The sequence below is a fragment of the Delphinus delphis genome, chromosome 17 (assembly GCF_949987515.2).
Source record: "Delphinus delphis chromosome 17, mDelDel1.2, whole genome shotgun sequence".
Lineage (NCBI taxonomy): Eukaryota > Metazoa > Chordata > Mammalia > Artiodactyla > Delphinidae > Delphinus > Delphinus delphis.
The window spans coordinates 13,632,589-13,655,943 of record NC_082699.1 but is presented as its reverse complement, the minus strand read 5'-3'; the positions used below and the strand labels follow the sequence as shown (position 1 = coordinate 13,655,943).

Here is a 23,355-nt window from a genome sequence, read left to right as displayed (position 1 = left end):
CTTCTTCCATTGCTTAATCTTACACATGCTGAAAGCTGACCTAGCCATCTCTCATTATTTCTGTATTTTTTTGTCAGTCTTCCCCTTCTAGACAGTAAACTCCACATGTGCAATAGCTATATATATTTAATCCATATATGGATTAAACAGCCAGCTTAGCTCAGTACCTGGTAAGTAATTCCTAGGTGTCCCATAAAGAGATGTTGGATCGAATCTATTGATAAATTCCTCGAATTTCTATAGTACCCATTTTTCATTGTCTTACCTCTCATTTTGTATTAGTGTGTATTGCCTTATGTTGGTAGTTACAATTTTGGTTTGTGCACTGCGTTAATCATCAATATATACCAAGTTCTTTAACTGCAGAGTTTGGGAATTATATGCATTTATAATTGCATATATTATGCAACTAGGCTAGGAGCTTATCCATAACAGGTACTGAATAAACCCTGGTAGATTGGCTAGTTAATTCAGGGAACACACAGTCCCTTATCTTCCATGAAGCTTTCCTGCTCATAGTTAGCTTCTTTTTCTAACAGTCACTGTCTCTACAACTCACCTTGGGTCCTATTTGTAGACTTGTTTCACATGTTTATCAAATTTCTTCTACTGAGCTTGTGAATTCTTAAAGGGTGAAAAGCTCTGTTTCATGGATATTTGTGTCTCCTAAACAGGTGAGAACATAATAGAAATTAGTTAAATTTAAATGGATAGAAACTGAGATGGTCGTACTAGATTTCTCTTTATTATTTTTGACATGTATGATACAATGTCACTGTTCTAGTCTTTTTATGCCGACAAAAATAAATGATATAAAATACATAATACACTTGATCATTTTAACACACACAAAATACTGAGTGATTGAAACTATGTTACATGTATATTTTACAAAGGAAAAACAGACTACTATAATAATATATTTGGATGAAATTGTCATTACAGTTTGGGTGTTATACAACGTTAAATATGAATATATTCAAAAGAATCACTATTTATAGAACCAATTTGATATTTTAATGTTGAAAATAATGAATACTGGGTAAATGAATACTTATAAAAATATTTTTTAAACAAAAAGCTATGTTCTACTCATTTACTTGGCAGTTACAAAAATATATATTCATCTGAAACTCTAGTAAATTTCCTTGAGGCATTAGATACTCAAATTCAAATGTACTTTTTCTAGGGCATTTTACTTACTTAGCATTCTTGACTTCACACAGTATATATACATACATGGTATTAGAATAGGTTTGTGTTACAAATAATATCATTCCAAGTAAAAGACACAGAGGAGATTAACACAGCGGAGATACTGTTAAGATTTTTGAACCAAATACACGCAACACATAAATGAGGCCCACTGGCTGTGCCTTTTACAAAGTGAATTCTCAAACACGTTTGTTGAATGAACACATGAGTGGATAACATTTATTCTGTTGTTTGCACCCCAAATTAGCTATTCAAACTAGAACTATCATGTAAGAATTCAACAATTTTGTTCGTAATTGGCTACTTCTTCTGACGGCAAAGCCAGGTCAATAGACTCCAGATGGAGCAGTAAACTAGTGCCAGTGATCAAAAGATGGCCTACCAGGTATGCTTACGGCATATTTAGACAGACATTCAACATATTGAACAACTATATAGTTCATACAAAATAAGACAGAAGAATCTAAGTAAGTTTTATAATGTATTACCGTAAAAACAAAACATTATAAATATATGTGTGTGTGTGTATATATATATATCTCTTAGTACACCTAGTAGACTTCAGACATCTCTTCTCAGTGAGAGAAGCAAGCTATCCTGAGTGAAGTAGGCCATGTGTCTGCATAGCACAGCTTGGCAATATGAACGCTGAGATCACTGTTAAAAGCAAAGCTTTTACGTAGTAAAAATTTTGAAAACAAAAGACTAACCATGATAACTATTATGGAATCACAGCACCTACAAAGGTTATGGCCACTGTATGTAAAAGGAACCAGCCTAAGCCCACTCCTGGCCCAGATGCCTGCTGGAACTTTACCCCACCTCATCTGCTTCATCAAGGGTGAAACTTTTCTGAGGCTCATCCCTAACCCTTCAAAAAAGTTGATAAAGTTCAGAATATTTTCTTAATCGAGGTTCAGATCATCCTAAATCGTTTCCAAAGCTTTTGCTTTCATGTTTATGCAGGGCAACTGACAATTCATTTGGCAAACTGGTTAATGTTAATATATATACATGTTAATGAAATAACTACTACTCACTTTGGGAAAGTAATTGAGGTATAATTTTGTACGATAATTCACTTAAAAATAAGCCTTTAAAAATGAAACATAGTTTTTGAAAATTCAGAAGCAATTTAGTCACATGATAAAGGTTAGTTTCATTGTTACTAAATACAGCTAGTGAAGAAAATCTAAAAATGACCTTTAAAGTAAAATGTAAATGAAGATGACTTAAATAAAGATCATTTTAAATTTCAATCTTATGTTTTACTGAAAATATAGATGAATAAAAGTATGCCCTCTATTCTGCACTAAATCATGCTACATAGGAAAAGATCTACGTGAACTAACGAAAGAATACTTTGGTGTTCTAATTGCAAATTTATTATTTTCAAATACATAGAGTAACTAACTCAACTGAATGCTTCCAAGTCAAGAAACATTAGTTTTGCTGTTAAAATGTGTCCAAAGGGTTGAAAGTAGTTTGGTTTCTTAAATGAGTTAATATCCCCTAGGGATTTTTTTACCCATTCATTTTCTTGGCTTTTACAGTTAGTGCCAAGGTCAGTATCATTTCATTCTGAATTTAACTATCACAAAATTTAAATTAGTAGAGTCAGAACCAATATCAATATAATGTCATACGTATTATAGTATCATGAGAAATTAACCTACTTTTAAATTGAACATTGTTGCTGCAATAACAGTGGCCACTGAACACACAGTGAATCTAAGCCACTGGTAGAATATGATTTGAAAAGACAGAAAATAGTGTGAGACTTCCAAAATGGGGATATTGGTTCATAAAACAAAGCTTATACTCTAAATTCAAAATTACATATCCAATATAAGTAAAACTAGTACAAAAGTTCCTCCCTTCCTTCCTTCCTCCATGTTTCTTTCTCTCTTCCTTCCTTCTTTTCTTTCTTTCTTTCTTTCTTTTTCTTTCTCTTTCCCTCCTTCCTTCCTTCCTTCCTTTCTTCCCTCTTTCTTTCTTTCTTGTTAAATGTAATGAAAGTAGATGTAAAATTCTAGTCTCTTCAAATTACTCACACTTTCAGTAATATATTAAATTTTGTAATACTTAATGAGAAAACTTTATAAGATATGATGGAATGTTTAAGATTTATTGACCATGAATGACAAGTATTGACAAGTATTTATGAATCAGTCCCATATTAAGAACCAAAATTTCTAGGTGTGACCTTCCCTTTTAGGTGGAGAGAGGCAGATGTCCAAACTCAGAACTTCAAAGTCGTCAGAACTTGGAAGAACTGTTAGCAGGCTTTTGTAATGTTTAAAGGTACACTGCTTGCAGAGGAGTATGTGAGCATTGAGGTAAACCCATTCTAAAAACTCAAGGCCAGTCTATGGTCACACCACCCTGAACATACCCGATCTCATCTAAAAACTCAAGGCCAGTTAAATGTCCGACGTCACACAGAGGTACATCATGGTGGTGAAGAGTTGTCTTTATTAATTCACTCATTTGACATTTTTTACTGTTATCACTGTTTTGGAATCATAGTCAAATTTTATATAATGTACTATTCCAGACTTTCAAAGCATATCTAAAACTGTTATCTTCAATTATGAGGGATATATCATGTTTTTTCAGATTGCAACAGCATTGGGTTACCTCATAATGTGTACCCAGAATGGTAAAATGTCCAGGGAATCCTATGGTTTTCATATATTAAAGGCATTTTACACATTTCAATTCACTTTTTTCTCAGTATAAGATGTACAGTTTAATGGCCCACACCACACATAACTCCAACTTTACTAACAAATAATTGGCAATATTACATTTCCTATATGAATAAGGAAAAGCAGCACAATGTATTAAGAAGACAGACTTCCTGGGTTCAAATCCTGCTTCTACCACTTGTCAGCCATGTGATCTTGGGCAAGTCACTGGACTATTCTTTGCTTTACTTCCTCAATGGTAAAATGGGGGTGATGCAAAGAATATCACCTCAGATCACCATTAGGATTAATGAAGCAATAACAACAAAGTATGGGTGAAGCACCTGAAGGTATTGCTTGGCAGGTAGAAATTACTTAGGTTTTAGCTACAGTTTTTATTACAATCAAAAATCACAGTGACTGATGGTAATATAAGTCATCATTAACTTCTGAGATTTTAATAAGTGCCAAGCACTCTGATAAGATGGTACACTTACACCATGTTTAACCCTTAAAACAATATTAAGTAACCCTATTATATAGAGATTTGATCTTAAAATGTGCTAATTTGTAAATACTACAATAGCAGATGGTTTTCCCCGATGAAACAGCAAAGTACGACTGAAATGTTTAAGTGATCTCTTCATGCCTCTAATAAGGAACACTGCTTCTAGGGTAGTGATTAGAAAACAGGAATGACAACATGAAAAGTACTTGCTAGTTAATCAGTTTTACTCACTCATTAGCCCTGTGTTAAATGTAATCAAAATTTCAGTACAGGAAAATCACAATTTACTAATTTCATGGACCTTCAGGGTCACTTGCAATAGTATCAAGAATGTTAAACCCCTGAAAGTGAAGAATATGTTTCATGTAGATATTTATATTAAGGTCATATCTTCATTAAATTCAAAGTGTTCAACTTTTTCTCTGAAATCTCTGATGTTGGTTTATTTTTCACTATAGATGTGTACTTAGCATAAAAGTCTTAAGTGCTTCTGTGCTGAATAACATTTATTATTAATTTGACCAGTATATAAAGGCCTCATGTATATGCAACACAGTATTTCTGTTATTCAATACACAACTGCTAGTGATGAAAGTTTTTTTAATAAGTGTTTGAAAACTATTATCAAATTTCATAAATTAAAATTTCATAATGGTTTGTATATACTTTAGTTATGAAAAGCATTTAACATAAGCAATTAATCTAAATCCACCTAAGTATCACAATCTCAGTAAGGGCATAATTGTTTTGAAAATTACAGATTTAAAATCAATATTACTATATTCATTATGGTAAAAAAACAATGTTATTTATCAATGTAGAAAGGATAAACATTATGTAAACTCTAGCATGAAAATAGAATACACCTTGTACTTTCATAAATTATCAAGGTCTCTAACAGTCCTTTTAAAGTTCAACAAATAAAGCTTTATTTTCTCATCTTATATATATATTACCTTGATAGAAAAACATTCAGCATGGTGTATTCTTTTAGGAGTCTGACATCTCATATGAAAGCCTTTAATAAAATAAGAGCTTTAGGTATCTTTCAAATTTAAAGGTTGACTTTTTAAATAAGCTTATTTTTCCCTCCTTCACCCTAGTCTTCCTTCCAACCCTCCCCCATCCCTGCCTCTCCCCATCTCTTGGACACCTACGGCGCAGCATCAGGACGCACCGCCCAAGGAAGCCACGCCCACTTCAGAGGCCAAGGACAGCATGGTTCCCTGGAACTGTCCACGAGCATAAAGGGTCCCTGAAAGCAGCTGGAAGAAGGTCTTGCTGGAGACCTCAATCAGCTCTCTTCTCCTCTACTGAGAAACACTCCCTTAGAAAGAGTAAAGGATGCTCTTCACCTTTCACCCGCAAGCTACTTTCTCAGATGCAAGTGGGAGACAGAAACCCTAAGACACCCAGTCTCTACTGTCTGTTACATTTCTGTGTGATGATCTGGAAAGTGTGACCACATTTCTTCAATGACAGACTTCTTCAAACGGAAATATCCAACATAACGTGCTCCATTTGGAGAAGAGGAAAGCAAACACAATACAATAATTTTAATAAATGGGAAAGGAGGCACAATGGTTAACGTTTATCTCTGATATTTTTTTATGTAATCTCCAGGGATGGATCGTTCACGTTAACACACATGAAAGATCGGTTTGTGAAGCTGAGTTGTCTGAATGGACTTCCATCCATTTCCAGCACAAATATCTAAGTGTAAGCTGAACATTAGTTATTTACACCATGATGAAAGACCAAGAGAAAAAAATCCATTTTCTTATGTTGAGTGGAGAATGTTTAGCCAGCACATCCTCTGTCTAGTCCAGTGTTCAGAAGCTTCTGCTTGCCTGGTTCCTCGGAGAGTCTCCTCATTCTTCTCCAGCTGGGGGAGGAGGCTCGCACAGCTTGTACAGCCTACAAAAGGCATGGGAAGGTGTGACAACAGCCCGGCATATTGACATTGCTTGACATGTTTTTATTTGTTTAACAAATACATTGACAATAATTTCTTGGTTTGGGAGTCAGTCACGATCATGTCACCAATTTCACTAAAAATTGCCTGTGCGTTAGCAAACTCCAAAATTCCGGTTCTGTTATTACAAAACACCAACGTCTCTTTGCACATCTAGATGCCTATTGATGCTGCCGTTTTTACACCAGCTGCTTCTGTTGCAGTGCTGCCAACCCAGGCTGCTCACCTTGCTGGTAGCACAAGTGACTCTCCGAATTCTAGGAGATAATTACCATCATGTCTATCACGATTATCTTGTAGCAAGACAGCATCTACCTCTTACGGGTTACTGATTTTCTGACTTGTCTTAGAAATTTGCTTCCTTCTGTGCCATCCTGGTGGCGCTGGCAGCTGGTCATGGCTAGGCTGATGTGGCACAGTCCTGAGGCCTGAATATCAAGGCACGATTAGCTGGTGTTTCCTAAGGAATACCTGTCCAGCTCTGCCCACACTGTCACTCATCTGTCAATAGAATCAGGTGGAGATTCAAGTGGACTAAGGAATCCATCGGAACTGGCAGAGATGCTGCAAGATGCTCTCTCTTTGCATCGCAGGTCTAGTTTTTTGAAACCATACAGCATGAAGGCAAAGCTCAGGGGACTGAACTAGTAGGATTATACAAGTTCTAGTGGTCCACGTTTTTCTGAATGGTTGACTCCTAACTCCAGAACTCAAATAAAGGGGGATATAACCACTGCAACGGTAATACCCAGGGCACACCCACTATTAAGGCAGAACCTGAGAGAATACAAGCTGATCTAAGGTGGCTGGTTGTAAGCCCGTAGTCCTCAGGAATGCCCACGGCCACGCTGGTCCTACTTCAGAGCTTTGTCTGATGATCTAAAAATTTAAGGTGCAGATTTCAACTTTGCTCCATTTTAAAAGCACTCCAAACCCAGGACTTGCTGCGGTGACTCACTCTTTTACAGATGAAATTGAACACACTTTAAATGAGTTGTTGACAAATTTATCAAATTATAAATTTCCTCTCCCTTCAACATTTAATCCCATGGTCATTCGAAATCAAAGGGGAGAGAATGAAAATGATTTAATATCGAGTTAGAAACCTTGTTAACAAAATGAACTTTCCTACTCTGGAAACACAGAGAAGTTACCGCCTTTGGAGTCTGGAAGGTGGTTAATACTGTACATGTCATCTCCATGGAAGAAAATGAACGCTGAAATGAGGACATCTCACATCAGAAAACTTATTTCATCCTTCCCGGAGAAAAGAATTACATTAAACTGAGCTGATATTCTTAAAAGCTGCTTTTGCAGCTGAAGGATATGGTGTTGCTTCAAATTGCGTTCCCAGTGCTGGAATAATAGAATGATGGGAAAGTTCTTTTCCTCTTTTATTTCTATCATTTTATTTCCCTGAAAGTGCTGCTTAATGAGTGAAAAGGCACAGTGGACTTACGTAGAACAGGAACAGTCAGCTGGGTGGCAAATGTCCTATGCCTTGAGATCTGGGCTAAGACGTCACTTTCCATCACCTTGCACTGCATGTTTTCACACAGCGTAACTAATGCCACTGGGTAGAGCAGTCTTTGCAATATCTGTCTCGCAAATTGGAGAAAAGGCTACGCCCTGTGATCACCTAATAAAGTAATAGCTCTGGGTACCGCAGAGCTGGGCAGATGCAGCTTTTGGGGAGGCTTCTTGGAAGTAACTCAGGGTTATCTGAGTTCAGACACATCTGTCATGGAAATGGTGGGGCTTCGGGAATTGAGCACAGGCAGATGAAGTTTGTAAGTCAAATGTGATAGGTACGAGTTGGACTTTTGCTCTCTGCTGAGGCATCTGCTTTTTGTCAGCTAAAGAGTTAGGTCACGGGAGTACTTTGCCCAGCATTTTGGAGCCCCTGCCGTATTCACATCCCACTCGTGCACATCGGGCCCTGCACAAAAAACGTTTGTTTCTGGGTCCACTTTCTCCTTTTCCTGTTGGGCTCAGGCAGCCATCCTGGAGCTGGCATTTCGAGCCCAAATTTAAGTCTGCAGAGAACAGAACTTTCCAACTTCAGTCTATAGATCATGCCCTTCATCTTTCTACATGGCACAAATAAAACCCGTGTTAAAGGAGACCACAAAGTGAATGCCTCTACTCAAGGCTAAATTATCAATAACACTCTGACCCAAGGCAATTCTCCCAATTTAACAGAGGGCAAAAACTGTCTCAGAGAAGATAAATAACCTGACTAAATAAGGTCACTTGGCAGGAACGGGACCCCAAAAGTGGTTCACCCCAAAAGTGGTTCACTTTTAACCACTACAATATGCTGTCTCCCAAGTATGTAAATAAAGGAAATCAAATTTTCATTACACAAGTAGTTTCCAAAGTGTGTAATGCAATAGAAAATAAGACCAGTGCGCCGTTACATCTGGAACGTCATATTTGGTTCTTGGTGAAGATATGTTTATCGTTCTGGCCAGTCAATATATGCTAGTTACAAGGAGGAGGAACCTCATTTGTATCAAAAACATCTCCACATGGATGCCCAGCTGCACTTTACTGCCATCCCACCAAGTCAAGCTCATCATCTTTCCCACGCACGCTCTTTCTCCTCCATCTGCTATCTCAGTGACTAGAACCTTTCACCATTGTCAGCCAAGCCAGAGATTTGGTGGTCCTCCTAGAGTCTTCCTCTTCACTAACCTCCTAGATCCAATTAGTGTCCAAAGCATCTGCTGCCTGCAGTCTTAGTTGTCCCCAAATGGCTCCTCCTAATGTTGCCAGACATAAATTCTAAAATCCAAATCTTCCAGAAAGATTGTTTATTAATGGCTCCTTATTGTCTTCAAGTTAAAACCAAGACTCTTCAATATCTTGCACAAGTCTCTTCCTGATCCAGCCCCTGCCTATGTCTCCAGCCTCACCCTGCATCATTCTTAAATCACATTCAACCGTCAGTCATAGAGATCTAGGTGTAGTTCTCAGAACGGGACGTGTTCTCTAGGCATTGGTGTCGCTGCATCAGCTGAGGAAGACACTGATTACCATGCTGACTGGGAAGGAATACTCTGCAACCTCTCCCCTCCATCCTCAGGCTGAGTTATGTGCCCCTTCTCTGTGTTCCCATGGCAATCTGTGCCATTCCTGTGATGGTGCTTTTTCTTAAACTGAAGTACAGTTGCTTTACAGTACTGTGTTACTTTAACGTGTAGAGCACAGTGATTCAGGACTTGTGTGGATTTATTCCATTACAGGTTATTACAAGGTAACGGGTGTAGTTCCCTGTGCTGTACAATAAATCCTTGTTGTTTATCTATTTTATATATAGTATTTGTATCTATTATCCTGTGTGTCTAATTTGTCTCTCCCTCTTCCCTCTCCTCTTTGGTAGCCACAAGTTTGTTTTCTATGTCTGCGAGTCTCATTCTGTTTTATATACATATTCATTTGTATTATTTTTTAGATTCCACATATAAGTGATATCACATAGTCTTTGTCTTTCTCTGTATGACTAATTTCACTCAGCATAATATTCTCTAGGTCCACCCACATGGTTGCAAATGGCAGAATTTCATTCTTTTTTATGGCTGAGTAATATTCCAATGTGTGTGTGTGTGTGTGTGTGTGTGTGTGTGTGTGTGTATACACACACACACACATATACCACATCTTCTTAAGTCAGTTTGTCTGTTGATGGGCATGGGTTGATTCCATGTCTTGCTATTGTAAACACTGCTGCTATGAACATTGGGGTGCATATATCTTTTCGAATTAGTGTTTTCGTTTTTTCCAGATACATGCCCAGCAGTGAAATTGCTGGATCATATGGTAGTTCAACTTTAGTTTTTTAAGGAACCTCCACACTGTTTTTCATAGTGGCTGCACTGCCATGGTTCTTATCACACACACACACTGTACACTAGTTTCATTTTATTCAGTTGTTGCTCTATGACACCTCACTGACTGGTAGAGGGGATTATGTCTTTATCCTTAGCTTTTATCAAAGTGCCTCATATCTACAAACACACAGCAGAAATTCAATATATGTTTGCTGAGTGAATTTTTTAAAAATGAAAGGCAGTGAATGGAGAAAGGAAAACTATAATAGAGATTCGTTGGGGATATGAGTCAAATACTATGTCAGTCAGAGACAGCAAACTTTATCTCCGTGAAGATGTTTCCAGAAACATTACCCGAGTCTTGCCTTGGAGGGCCTGGCCTGGAGAGACAGATGTGTTCTTCACTTTGCTCTCTTTGGGACAGGAATCCTGGTTGCCAGATGGGAGGGATGCCAGATGCTCTGTGGTCCTTAGCAACCTCTCTGCACCCTCACAGAGTGTTTCTCACTTTCTCCCTCTTCTTGTGGTTGTGTTTCACTCATCCCTCTTTAACTGAAAGTTCCTTGAGGGCCGGAACGATTTCTGTCTCATGCTTACATTCTCCGTGGGGCACAGCAGAATGCTTTTCATTTCTTAGGTCCTCTAGAAATGTTTGTAGAATGAATGAAGGCATAACTAAAATTGAAAAATTACTCTAGATTTCTCTCTCAGGGCTGTTACCCCCTTGTAAAATATGTCAACTTTAGAACTGGCAGGTTTTATTGTGTTTCAAGTGTTTGAAACGTAACCCAATAAAAAACAAAGTGAGCTCATCAGTTTCTTTTCTCACGTTGAGCTTGCACATTGGCTTATTGATCAGGATGCTTACGTCTCATCCCCACTGTTTATTAGTGTTTATAAGCCCCAGCTAAGAAGACCTCGCTGAGCCATTATATTGTTTTCTTATTGGAATTTTAAAGCTTCACTGGGTTTATTACCCAAATATACCATGACTGCTAAGGTGCTGGAGAGATAATGCCTATGTGAAACGATTCTTTAGCAACAGAAAGTCTTAGATTCTAATCTCATCAACTATGAAAGATAACATTAGCAAGACTTGAGGATTAAAGAGAGTTAGGAGCCGGCACTGAAAATCAATGTGATTAGAATATGAGCACTCCATCTACTTTCAGGGGGAAAATGTTTTCCCTTTTGCAAGTACTTTCACTGCCCACATAGTTTTTCAGAATGAAATAGAACTTCATAAGTGCTGCAGTCATCAATCTCACTCTGGTAGTTGCTTTGTAAATAGAAACAAAGAGTGTCTCACCTGTGACAGTGCTTGGAGGGGGCTACTTTTTGTTAAAATGCAAATGCAGAAAAACAACCAAATGTAAAAGAAATTTAACTTTGCCCTACTTCAAGATAGACGGCTGCCTACCCTAATGTCACCAGGGAAGTCGAATCTTTGATGGCTGTTCCCATGTTTATTTATTTTAAAGGTGGATTACAGTCCTTTCTTATGATGATACGTGCACTGTGAACATCTGGTAGAATAACGAACCAAAAGCTCTTGCATTCATTCATTCATGCATTCTTGAAATCAGTTCAAATATTCTATGTTGGCACAAAAAGAATATTCCCTGCCTCTAAAGCATTCTTATTCAGGTTAGGCAGAGAGACATGGAATGATACGCTGCAACACATCAAGGCTATAATGGATCAGTATACAAGATGCTAAGGGAACACAGAGAGGAAGAAAACTCAACCAAAGCTTCAAGGAGAAAATGGTCCCTAAGTTGGGTTTTGCGCTTATGTAGCAGTTTTTCATACAGACACAGATGGGACAGGTGATCATGCCACAGGGAACAGCACATGCGGTCAGAGAAGTATAAATGGCAATGGCATCTTGGTGGTTGCGCACAGTTGGAATACAGATTTCAGTAGTGCTTGTGTGGAGTTTTGTTTTTGAATTCAGGAAGGAACTTGAAAAATAGAATCATGTTGATAATGTTACCTCTAAGTTTGCTTCACCTAAAATTTCATTTAATCTGAGAGCATTTAAGCCTAATCACGTTTTGCCACCGAATGCTTACAAGGCTGATTCCCATGAGTATATTCAGTACTACACTGGGTGTATCCTGGGGTCGTTGCATTAGCTGTAAGTGACACTGTCTGGGAAATGGTGGCAAGTCCTCTGGGAAAGAGCAGACATGGGGAGTCACTCACCTCGGAGCAGACTGTGGGGTCCGGTCCCTGACTCCCAAATTCTTTGCTGTGTTCTGAACCCTTGCTCCCTGAAAGAAGTAAGGACAGTCACTTTTAGCTCTACATTGTATTAGCAACCATTTAACATGCCATTAACATGCGAGTGTAGAGTATTGATTGCAACAATATATTTATATTTAACATCAAGAGAGACTGGATGAGGAGAAAGAAATCATCATCTGAGCATTTTCAGAATTAATGCTTTTAAGAATCAAAATACACTGATGTATTGTTTCAAAGGATTGATACTTATTTCAAAACCATCTAAATCATTTCAAAGTAAGGTAAAATGACAGCTTCCTGTTTACTATCTCATCTATGTCTTTATTAAATATTTAAGCAATTAACATTTAAGACACTGAAACCAGGAAAGGAGCAGACTAGAAATACCTGCTCTGTGTCCCCACTTTCCTGGAGCAGAAATCACAGTTCTATCATATGCATACAGCCTGTTTTGTCCTTAGCTGAATATTTAGCTATTTTAAACTTCATAGTATTTATCAAGAAAATCTTTCCTTAAACAGTTTAAAGCAATTTCTGGATGAGGCATATGCATGTGGATCTCTGAAATATAAGAATTCTGCCTCAAAGTTTATAGTACAAAGATAAAATGCTTTAGCAATGAAAAAGTCTTTGCAAATCTGTCAAGTTCATAAATATTCATTGTTCAGTTCCTAAGGGGAATGAGTTACTACACAGAAGCAAACACCAGGGTTTGGGGCTGAGTATAAATGGAGGAGAGTGGTTTAAAAAACCCAAAACTCTCTCCCTGCTACTAAATGCTGATGGATGGGAAGGGAAGAAAGAAAAGGAGAAAAGAAAGAAAGAAAAAGAAAAGAGTATATTCTCTCAAGATGGACCAAATAAAGGAAAGTAATTAGGGAAAAGGGGATGTGTATGGCAAAAAAACAGATGGGAAGAAATTTAGGAACTGCAATTATGAAGTTAAAAAACCCTCTTTATTTTGAAGTAATTTTAGACTTAGAGAAAAGTTTACAAGCAGAACAGAGAGGTCACAAACTTTACCCACCAGGTAAACTCCCTCTAATTTTAACCCTTCACTTAATCACAGTACGATGACCAAAACCAGGAAATGCTATTAGCTAAGCTGCATGTCTTATTCACATTTCCCCATTTCCCTCCACTAATGTCCTCCTTTTCTATCCCAGAATCCAATCCAGGATCCCACACTGTATTTTGTCTTTGTATCTTCATGGTCTCCTCCAATCTGGGACAATTCCTCAGGCTTCCTTGGTCTTTCATGACCTTAATACTTGGCATGAGTACTGGTCATTGTTTTGCAGAATGTCTCTCATTTTGGGTTTGCCAGATGTCTCCTTATGATTAGATAGAAGAACTGTATTTTGGGCAAGAAAATCACAGAAGTGATGCTGTATCTTCTTAGTGCATCATATCACTGAGGCGGATCATCATCATATCATATAATGTCCAGATGTCTTGTCACCAGTGACATTAACTCTCATCACTTGGGTAAGGTTGTGTCCACCAGATTTTTCCACTGTAAATCACCAGCTTTCTTTTTGTACTTAATAAATCTGTTGTGAGAGAAACTGTGAGACTATGCCCACATCCTGCTTCTCTTCAAACTTGTGCTCACTGATTTTAGCCTCTATTGGTGCCTCTTGCCCGCATCAATACCACTGTAGTGTTTGTCAACTGGAATGCTTCTGTAAAGAAGAGTTATCCCTTCTCCCCAAACTATTTATGTATTCAAGTATTTATTTAAATCAGTATGGATTCATGGCTATTTATTTTATCCTATGATTATAATCCAACATTTTTATTATTAGTAACATTTTGTTCAAATTGCTCCAGTTTTGGCCGCCGGGAGCTCCTTCAGTTTGCTTCTCGTGTCCTGTTCATAGAACCACCATCATTTTTGAGTACCTGTTTATTTTCTGGAACCTCAAGATGCTCCAGGCTCATCTTTCCTGTCTCAGCTGGGAATTAACCTCTTCACCAAGAATCCCTGGCTCTTTTTTTTTGAATAGATCTTTATTGGAGAATAATTGCTTCACAGTATGGTGTTGGTTTCTGTTGCACACCAAAGTGAAACAGCTGTATGCATACATATGTCTCCATGTGCCCTCCCTCTTGAGCCTCCCTCCCACCCTCCCTATCCCACCCCTCTAGGTCATCGCAAAGCACCGAGCTGCTCTCCCTGTGCTATGCAGCTGCTTCCCACTAGCTATCTATTTTACATTCGGTAGTGTATATATGTCGATGCTACTCTCACTTTGCCCCAGCTTGCCCCTCCCACCTCGTGTCCTCAAGTTCATTCTCTATGTCTACATCTTTATTCCTGCCCTGCAACTAGGTTCATCAGTACCATTTTTTTCTTTAGATTCCATATATATGCATTAGCAAATGGTATTTGTTTTTCTTTTTCTGACTTACTTCACTCTGTATGAAAGGTTCTAGAGCCATCCACATCACTAGAAATAACTCAATCTCATTTCTTTTTATGGCTGAGTAATGTTCCTTTGTATGTATGTGCCACATCTTCTTTATCCATTCATCTGTCAATGGACACTTAGGTTGCTTCCATGTCCTGGCTATTGTAAATAGTGCTACAATGAACACTGTGGTACATGTCTCTTTTTGAATTATGGTTTTCTCACGGTATATGCCCAGTAGTGGGATTGCTGAGTCATATGGTAGTTCTCTTTTTAGTTTTTTAAGGAACCTCCATACTGTTTTCCATAGTGGTTGTATCAATTTACATTCCCACCAACAGTGCAAGAGGGTTCCCTTTTCACCACACCCTTTCCAGCATTTATTATTTTTAGATTTTTTCATAATGGCCATTCTGACCAGTGTGAGGTGATACCTCATCGTAGTTTTGATTTGCATTTCTCTAATGATTAGTGATGTTGAGCATCTTTTCATGGGCCTCTTGGCCAACTGTATGTCTTCCTTGGTGAAATGTCTATTTAGGTCTTTTGCCCATTTTTTAATTGGATTTTTGATACTGAGATCCATGAGCTGCCTGTATATTTTGGAGATTAATCCTTTGTCTGTTGTTTCATTTGCATATATTTTCTCCCATTCTGATGGTTGTCTTTTTGTCCTGTTTATGGTTTCCTTTGCTGTGTAAAAGCTTTTAAGTTTAAATAAGTCCCATTTGTTTACTTTTGCTTTTATTTCTGTTACTCTAGGAGGTGGGTCAAAAAAGATCTTGCTGTGGTTTATGTAAAAGAGTGTTTTTCCTATGTTTTCCTCTAAGAGTTTTATAGTGTCTGACCTTACATTTAGGTCTTTAATCCATTTGGAGTTTACTTTTTGTATGGTGTTAGGTAGTGTTCTAATTTCATTCTTTTACATGTAGCTGTCCAGTTTTCCCAGCACCACTTACTGAAGAGACTGTCTTTTCTCCATTGTATGTTCTTGCCTCCTTTGTCATAAATTAGGTACCCACATGTGCATGGATTTATCTCTGGGCATTCTATCCTGTTCCATAGATCTATATTTCTGTTTTTTGTGCCAACCATACTGTCTTGATTACTGTAGCTTTGTGGTATAGTTTGAAGTTGGGGAGCCTGATTTCTCCAACTCCATTTTTCTTTCTCAAGATTGCTTTGGCTATTTGGGGTCTTTTGTGTTTCCATATGAATTGTAAAATTTTTTGTTCTAATTCTGTGAAGAATGCCATTGGTAGTTTGATAGGGATTGCACTGAATCCATAGATCGTTTTGGGTAGTAGAGTCATTTTCACAATATTGATTCTTCCAATCCAAGAACATGGTATACTTCTCCATCTGTTTATGTCATCTTTCATCAGTGTTTTATAGTTTTCTAAGTACAAGTCTTTTGCCTCCTTAGGCAGGTTTATTCCTAGGTAATTTATTCTTTTTGCTGCAATGGTAAATAGGAGTGTTTCCTTAATTTCTCTTTCTGATTTTTTGTTGTTGGTATATAGGAATGCCAGAGACTTCTGTGCATTAATTTTGTATCCTGCAACCTTACCAAATTCATTGATTAGTTCTAGTAGTTTTCTGGTGGCATGTTTAGGATTTTCTGTGTATAGTATCATGTCATCTGCAAACAGTGACAGCTTTACTTCTTCTTTTCCAATTTATATTCCTTTTATTTCTTTTTCTTCTCTGATTGCCGTGGCTAGGACTTCCAAATTTATGCTGAGTAAGAGTGCTGAGAGTGGACATCCTTGTCTTGTTCCTGACCAAGGTGGAAATGCTTTCAGTTTTTCACCATTGAGTATAATGCTTGCTGTGGGTTTGTCATATGTGGCCTTTATTATGTTGAGGTAGGTTCCCTCTATGCCCATTTTCTGAAGAATTTTTATTATAAATGGGTGTGAATTTTGTCAAAAGCGTTTTCTGCATCTACTGAGATGATCATATGGTTTTTATTCCTTAATTTGTTAATATGGTGTATCACATTGATTGATTTGCATATATTGAAGAATCCTTGCATCCCTGGGATAAATCCCACTTGATCATGGTGTATGATTCTTTTAATGTGCTATTGGATTCTGTTTACTAGTATTTTGTTCAGGATTTTTGCAACTACGTTCATCAGTGATATTGGTCTATAGCTTTCTCTTTTTTGTGATATCTTTTTCTGGTTTTGGTATCAAGGTGATTCTGGCTTCGTAGAATGAATTTGGGAGTGTTTCTCCCTCTGCAATTTTTTGGAAGAGTTTGAGAAGGATCAGTGTTAGCTCTTCTCTAAATGTTTGATAGAATTCGCCTGTGAAGCCATCTGGTCCTGGACTTTTGTTTGTTGGAAGATTTTAAATTACAGTTTCAATTTCAGTGCTTGTGATAGGTCTGTTTATATTTTCTAATTCTTCCTGGTTCAGTCTTGGAAAATTGTACCTTTCCAAGAATTTGTCCATTTCTTCATGCTTGTCCATTTTACTGGCATAGAGTTGTTTGTAGTAGTCTCTTATAATCTTTTGTATTTCTGTGGTGTCAGTTGTGATTTCTCCTTTCTCATTTCTAATTTTATTGATTTGTGTCCTCTCCCTTTTTTTCTTGATGAGTCTGGTTAAGGGTTTATCAATTTTGTTTATCTTCTCAGAGAACCTGCTTTTAGTGTTATTGATCTTTGCTACTGTTTTCTTCATTTGTATTTCATTTATTTCTCCTCTGATCTTTATGATTTCTTTCCTCCTACAGACTTTGGGTTTTCCTTGTTCTTCTTTCTCTAGTTGTTTTAAGTGTAGGGTTAGATTGTTTATTTGAGATTTTTCTTGTTTCTTGAGGTGGGATTGAATTGCTATAAACTTCCCTCTTAGAACTGCTTCTGCTGCGTCCCATAGGTTTTGGGTCATCGTGTTTTCATTGTCATTTGTTTCTATGTATTTTTAAATTTCTTCTTTGATTTCTTCAGTGATCTCTTGATTATTTAGTAGCACACTGTTTAGTCTCCATGTATTTGTGTTTTTTACAGTTTTTTCCTGTAATTGATTTCCAATCTCATAGTGTTGTGGTCAGAAAAAAATGCTTGATACGATTTCAATTTTCTTAAATTTTCCGAGGCTTGATTTGAGACCCAAGATGTGATCTATCCTGGAGAATGTTCCATGTGCAGTTGAAAAGAAAGTGTATTCTGCCACTTTTGGGTAGAATGTTCTGTAAATATCAATTAAATCTATCTGGTCTTTTGTGTCCTTTAAAGCTTGTGTTTCCTTATTTATTTTCATTTTGGATGATCTGTCTGTTGGTGTAAGTGGGGTGTTAAAGTCCCCTACTATTATTGTGTTACTGTCAATTTCTCCTTTTATGGTTGTTAGCATTTGTCTTATGTACTGAGGTGCTCCTATGTTGGGTGCGTAAACATTTATAATTGTTATATCTGCTTCTTGGATTGATCCTTCGATCATTATGTAGTTAGAAAGGATCTTATCTCTTGTATCAGTCTTTATTTTAAAGTCTATTTTATCTGATATGAGTATTGCTACTCCAGCTTTCTTTTGATTTCCATTTTCATGCAATATCTTTTTCCATCTCTTCACTTTCAGTCTGGATGTGTCCCTAGGTCTGAACTGGGTCTCTTTTAGACAGCATATACATGGGTCTTCTTTTTGTATCCATTCAGCCAGTCTGTGTTTTTTTGTTGGGGCATTTAATCCATTTACATTCAAGGTTATTACCAATATGCATGTTCCTATTACCATCTTCTTAATTGTTTTGGGTTTGTTTTTGTGGGTCTTTTTCTTCTGTTGTGTTTCCCCCCCAGAGAACTTTCTTTAGAATTTGTTGTAAAGCTGGTTTGGTGGTGCTGAATTCTCTTAGCTTTTGCTTGCCCTAAAAGCTTTTGATTTCTCCATCAAATCTGAATGAGATCCTTGGTGGGTAATCTTGGTTGTAGGTTTTTCTCTTTCATCACTTTAAGTATATCCTGCCACTCCCTTCTGGCCTGCAGAGTTTCTGCTGAAAACTCAGCTGATAACTTTATGGGGATTCCTTTGTATGTTTTTTGTTTTTCCCTTGCTGCTTTTAATATTTTTACTTTGAATTTAATTTTTTGTTAGTTTGATTAATATGTATCTTGGTGTGTTTTTCCTAGGGTTTATCTTGTATGGGACTCTCTGTGCTTCCTGGACTGGGGTGACTATTTCCTTTCCCATGGTAGGGATGTTTTCGACTATAATCTCTTCAACTATTTTCTCAGACACTTTCTTTTTCTCTTCTTCTTCTGGGACCCCTATAACTCGAATGTTGGTGCATTTAGTGTTGTCCCAGAGGTCTCTGAGATTGTCTTCAATTCTTTTCATTTTTTTTTCTTTTTTCTGCTCCTCGGCAGTTATTTCCACCATCTTGTCTTCCAGCTCACTTATTCGTTCTTCTGCCTCAGTTATTCTGTTATTGATTCCTTCCAGTGTATTTTTCATTTCAATTATTGTGTTGTTCATCTCTGTTTGTTTATTCTTTAGTTCTTCTAGATCTTTGTTAAACATTTCTTGTATTTTCTCAATGTGTGTCTCCATTCTATTTCTGAGATTCTGGATTATCTTTACTGTCATTACTCTGAATTCTTTTTCAGGTAGATTGCCTAGTTCCTCTTCATTTATTTGGTCTTGTAGGTTTTAACCTTGCTCCTTCATCTGTGACATATCTTTTTGCCGTCTCATTTTTTTTTTATGAGTGGAATTGTGTTCCTGTCTTACTGTTGTTTTGCCTGAGGCTTCCAACACTGGAGTTTGTAGGCTATTGGATAGAGCTGGGTCTTGGTGATGAGACGATGACCTCTGTGAAACCTCACTCCGATGAATATTCTGTGGGGTCTGAGGTTCTCTGTTAATCCAGTGGTTTGGACTCAGAGCTCTCACTGCAAGAGCTTCAGCCCCACCCCTGGCTCATGAACCAAGATCCCGCAAGCCACACGGGATGGCAAAAAAATTTAAAAAAGTAACAATAACAAAGTAAAAAGTAAAATTAGACTAGGAAACTAACAGGTATGTTAGAAAGAATCTAAAAATAAAAATATAGATGAATCAACAACTGGAACGTACAACAGTACCACAATAATAACAAAAGAGGGGGAGGGAAAAGAAAAAAAAAGGGGGGGAAGGCCTTGGCTGTGGAGGGCGGGGTCTAAGCAAAGGTGAGGTTTGGGTGGTGGGCGGGGCATATACTTAAAAGACCTTTCAGGCTGGAAAAGGCCCTGGGGGCTGTGGGGGGGTGGGGCTTAGGCTCAAGAAACAGAAGCGGCCAGGCGTGCCCCCCACCCCTGGTCTCAGAGGGCTGGGGACCTCACCTTGGAGCCTAGCAGGCTCCCTGGGCCCGAATGGATGGTGTAAACGCCCTCTGTTCTTCTACCGCTCCTCCTGGAGGGCACCTCCTGCGTGCCTCTCCTGATCTCCCCAGCCTCAGAGGCACCGATCCTGTCTGGCCTCCACTTTTCTTCCCCCTTTATTCTCCCCACATCCTATCGGTTAATTTGGGGGTTCCTCCTGCCTCCTCGGGCCTCAGGGTCTCCCACCAATGGCTAGCAGGCACCCTAGTTGTGGGGAGACGCTAACTTGGAGTCTTCTCACACCGCCCGAATCCCTCTTTTTTTTTTTTTGCGGTACGCGGGCCTCTTACTGTTGTGGCCTCTCCCGTTGTGGAGCACAGGCTCTGGACACGCAGGCTCAGCGGCCATGGCTCACGGGCCCAGCCGCTCCGTGGCATGTGGGATCTTCCCGGACCAGGGCACGAACCTGTGTTCCCTGCATCGGCAGGCTGACTTTCAACCACTGCACCACCAGGGAAGGCCTTCCCTGGCTCTTTTTAATGGAGAATGATATTTAGAATTCAAGATCTGGACAGTGGGTATGCCCATTACTACTACTGGTGTGTAACTGCTTCTAGGTCTTCTCAGTGGGCTGAGCTAGTTGATTAGTGTAAACGTAATCAAACATCTATATTTCTTTCTACATTTATCTATATCTCTGTGTGTATGTGTCCATGCATTCAAGCTGATACTTCCGGTTCCAATCCAGTACCCCAGGGTTCATTCTAAATTCCAGGCTTCTCCCTTTCCTTATTTGTAACTTCTTTCTCAGACAGTAAGAAACCTGACTCTCAGTATTCACAATATACTTACTTATTTGTTCAGTCCTACCAAAGACATTAACTAGTTTTAGAATCTCTAAATCGTATTCCTGTGAGAAACAGATTTACTAACTGGAATACGGTATTTTTGTATAATTATTTTTGTCTTTAGTCTCATGATATTCCATTAAATAATTTCTAGAAAGATTTTTGCTTACAAGATTTCAAATAAAATTGAAGCTCATCATGCTGAACACATCTGCTGGTATACTCCATTTGGAATTCAGCCATATAATTCTTCTTATACTCGATGTGCCAGCGATTTGCATTTTTACACCTTGCTCATGGTTTCCCTCTACTAAACACCCTCTCTGTCCTTTTCCCTACATGTCTGCATCACATTTATCAATTATTGGTTGGTCATTCACTATATTAGGTACTGTTTTAAATGCATTCAGTATTCAAGCCTCAAAACAACAGTATGAAGCAAGCATTATACCATTATTATCTTTGTCTTAATAATGAGGAAACGAAGCAACAGAGAAGCTAAGAGTCTTGCCTCAAATCACACAGACAGTAAACACTAGAGCTGGGATTCAAGCTGAGGTGCGTGGCCCTAGAATCTGTGCTCTTGGCTACTATCACATATATGCTTTCTGCATGAAGCCTTTTTCTAGTTCTCCTAGGTAGAACTAATTCATTGCCTAAACATCACTTAGCATTTCCTCTATACTGGGTATTAATGTAGAAACCAGTGATACCATCATGACATACACTCGGTGTCCCAGCCATTCAGGGGCTCACAGTCTACTCGTTTACTTGTTCCCTGTTTTACGTCCTCATGCACTGAGGTTGTGCACCCCGGAGAGCACTTGCCTGTGGGTGCACCATGATGATTTGCCCACACATGTCCGCCATGAGGCTGGGCAAGAAGCTGATCGTCCTTGGTCTTTGTCCTTAGTGCTCAGTATAAAGCCCTGATACTGGAGGTCAGGAGACAGAATTCTTCAGAATCCAAATTTTTATTAAAAAGGTCAGAAAAGAATTTGGGGTAGACTTCTACCAAAAAATACTTAGAACATATAATTTAGAGGATAGGAGACTTTAAGCTTATAATGTAAATTAGAGCTTCTACCTCAAACCATTTGTTTTTGTTTTTTTTTTTTTTGGCCACACTGCGCGGCATGCAGGATCTTAGTTCCCCAACCAGGGATCAAACCCGTGCCTCCTGCATTGGGAGCATGGAGTTTTAACCACTGGACCTCCAGGGAAGTCCTCAAACCGTTTACTAATCATATCAGTTGGTTATGTAAAAATGCTGCCTAGGATTATTATAATCATTACCCACAAATTGCATGGGCATACTACCTTTCCCTTCTTTTATCTTTGCTTCTAACTCAACCAGATAATTAAAACAACTCTACTGGGCTTCCCTGGTGGTGCAGTGGTTGAGAGTCCGCCTGCCAATGCAGGGGACACAGGTTTGTGCCCCGGTCCAGGAAGATCCCACATGCTGTGGAGCGGCTGGGCCCGTGAGCCATGGCCGCTGAGCCTGTGCGTCCGGAGCCTGTGCTCCGCAACGGGAGAGGCCACAGCAGTGAGAGGCCCGCGTACCACAAAAAAACAAACAAACAAACAAAAATAAACAACTCTATTAAAACTACATACATGAAATCTGTTCATGAAAACTATACAGTTGGCCACCATATTTGTGGGCTTTGCATCTGCAGATTCAATCAACTGTGTCATGGATCCACAGTTGGTTGAATCCGTGGATGTGAATCCATGGACTCAAAACCCATGGATATGGGGGGCCAACTGTATTCATTGCGCTCCTCCACCATTTTTTGTAAAGGACTTAAGCATCCAAGGACTTGTTATCTGTAGGGGCTCCTGGAACCAAACCGTGGCAGATATGGAGGGAGGTCTACACTGCCATTAGAAATAAGAACAGTAAATCATGCTGAAAAGCTCCTTGTTCTTCAAAAAGAAACTAAAGATCTTAGAAAATATTATTCATTAACCAGGTAAGCATTCTAACCATTCTGTCTCTGGAAAGCTGGATTTAAACGATTAAAAGACAGAAGGGTCAGAAAAGTTAGATTTTTGATTCACACTTGTGTTCGAACTACTCAGATCCCACGTGGGTAAGAGTTGGCTTGTAGACTGGATCCCAGCCATTAATCCCACTGCCTGTAACTGCTGAATACTTGAAAGAGGATTGGCCACAGAAGGAATATTGCAAAAACTCCTCTGGGCACCAGTCCACCCCAATTTCTATGAAGAGAGGACCCAAGGCTCCATGATCTTTCACAAAGAAGGCAGAAATCAGGTCTTTGTCTGAGAACCACTTGTGTCATAA

At 38.5% G+C, this 23,355-nt stretch overlaps 1 protein-coding gene across 1 annotated transcript in view; it reads right to left on the bottom strand.

Annotated features, from left to right (window-relative positions):
- Nucleotides 1–730: 730 nt before the first annotated feature.
- PREX2 (phosphatidylinositol-3,4,5-trisphosphate dependent Rac exchange factor 2) overlaps nt 731–23,355 on the bottom strand; it is a 288,786-nt gene continuing 266,161 nt past the window's right edge. Inside the window, exons 39-40 of the mRNA XM_059994740.1 lie at nt 12,430–12,497; nt 731–6,330 (exon numbers count right to left, since the gene is read on the bottom strand). Coding sequence (XP_059850723.1) covers nt 6,285–6,330; nt 12,430–12,497 — 114 coding nt within the window. The 3' untranslated portion in view covers nt 731–6,284. The remainder of the gene's footprint in view (nt 6,331–12,429; nt 12,498–23,355) is intronic.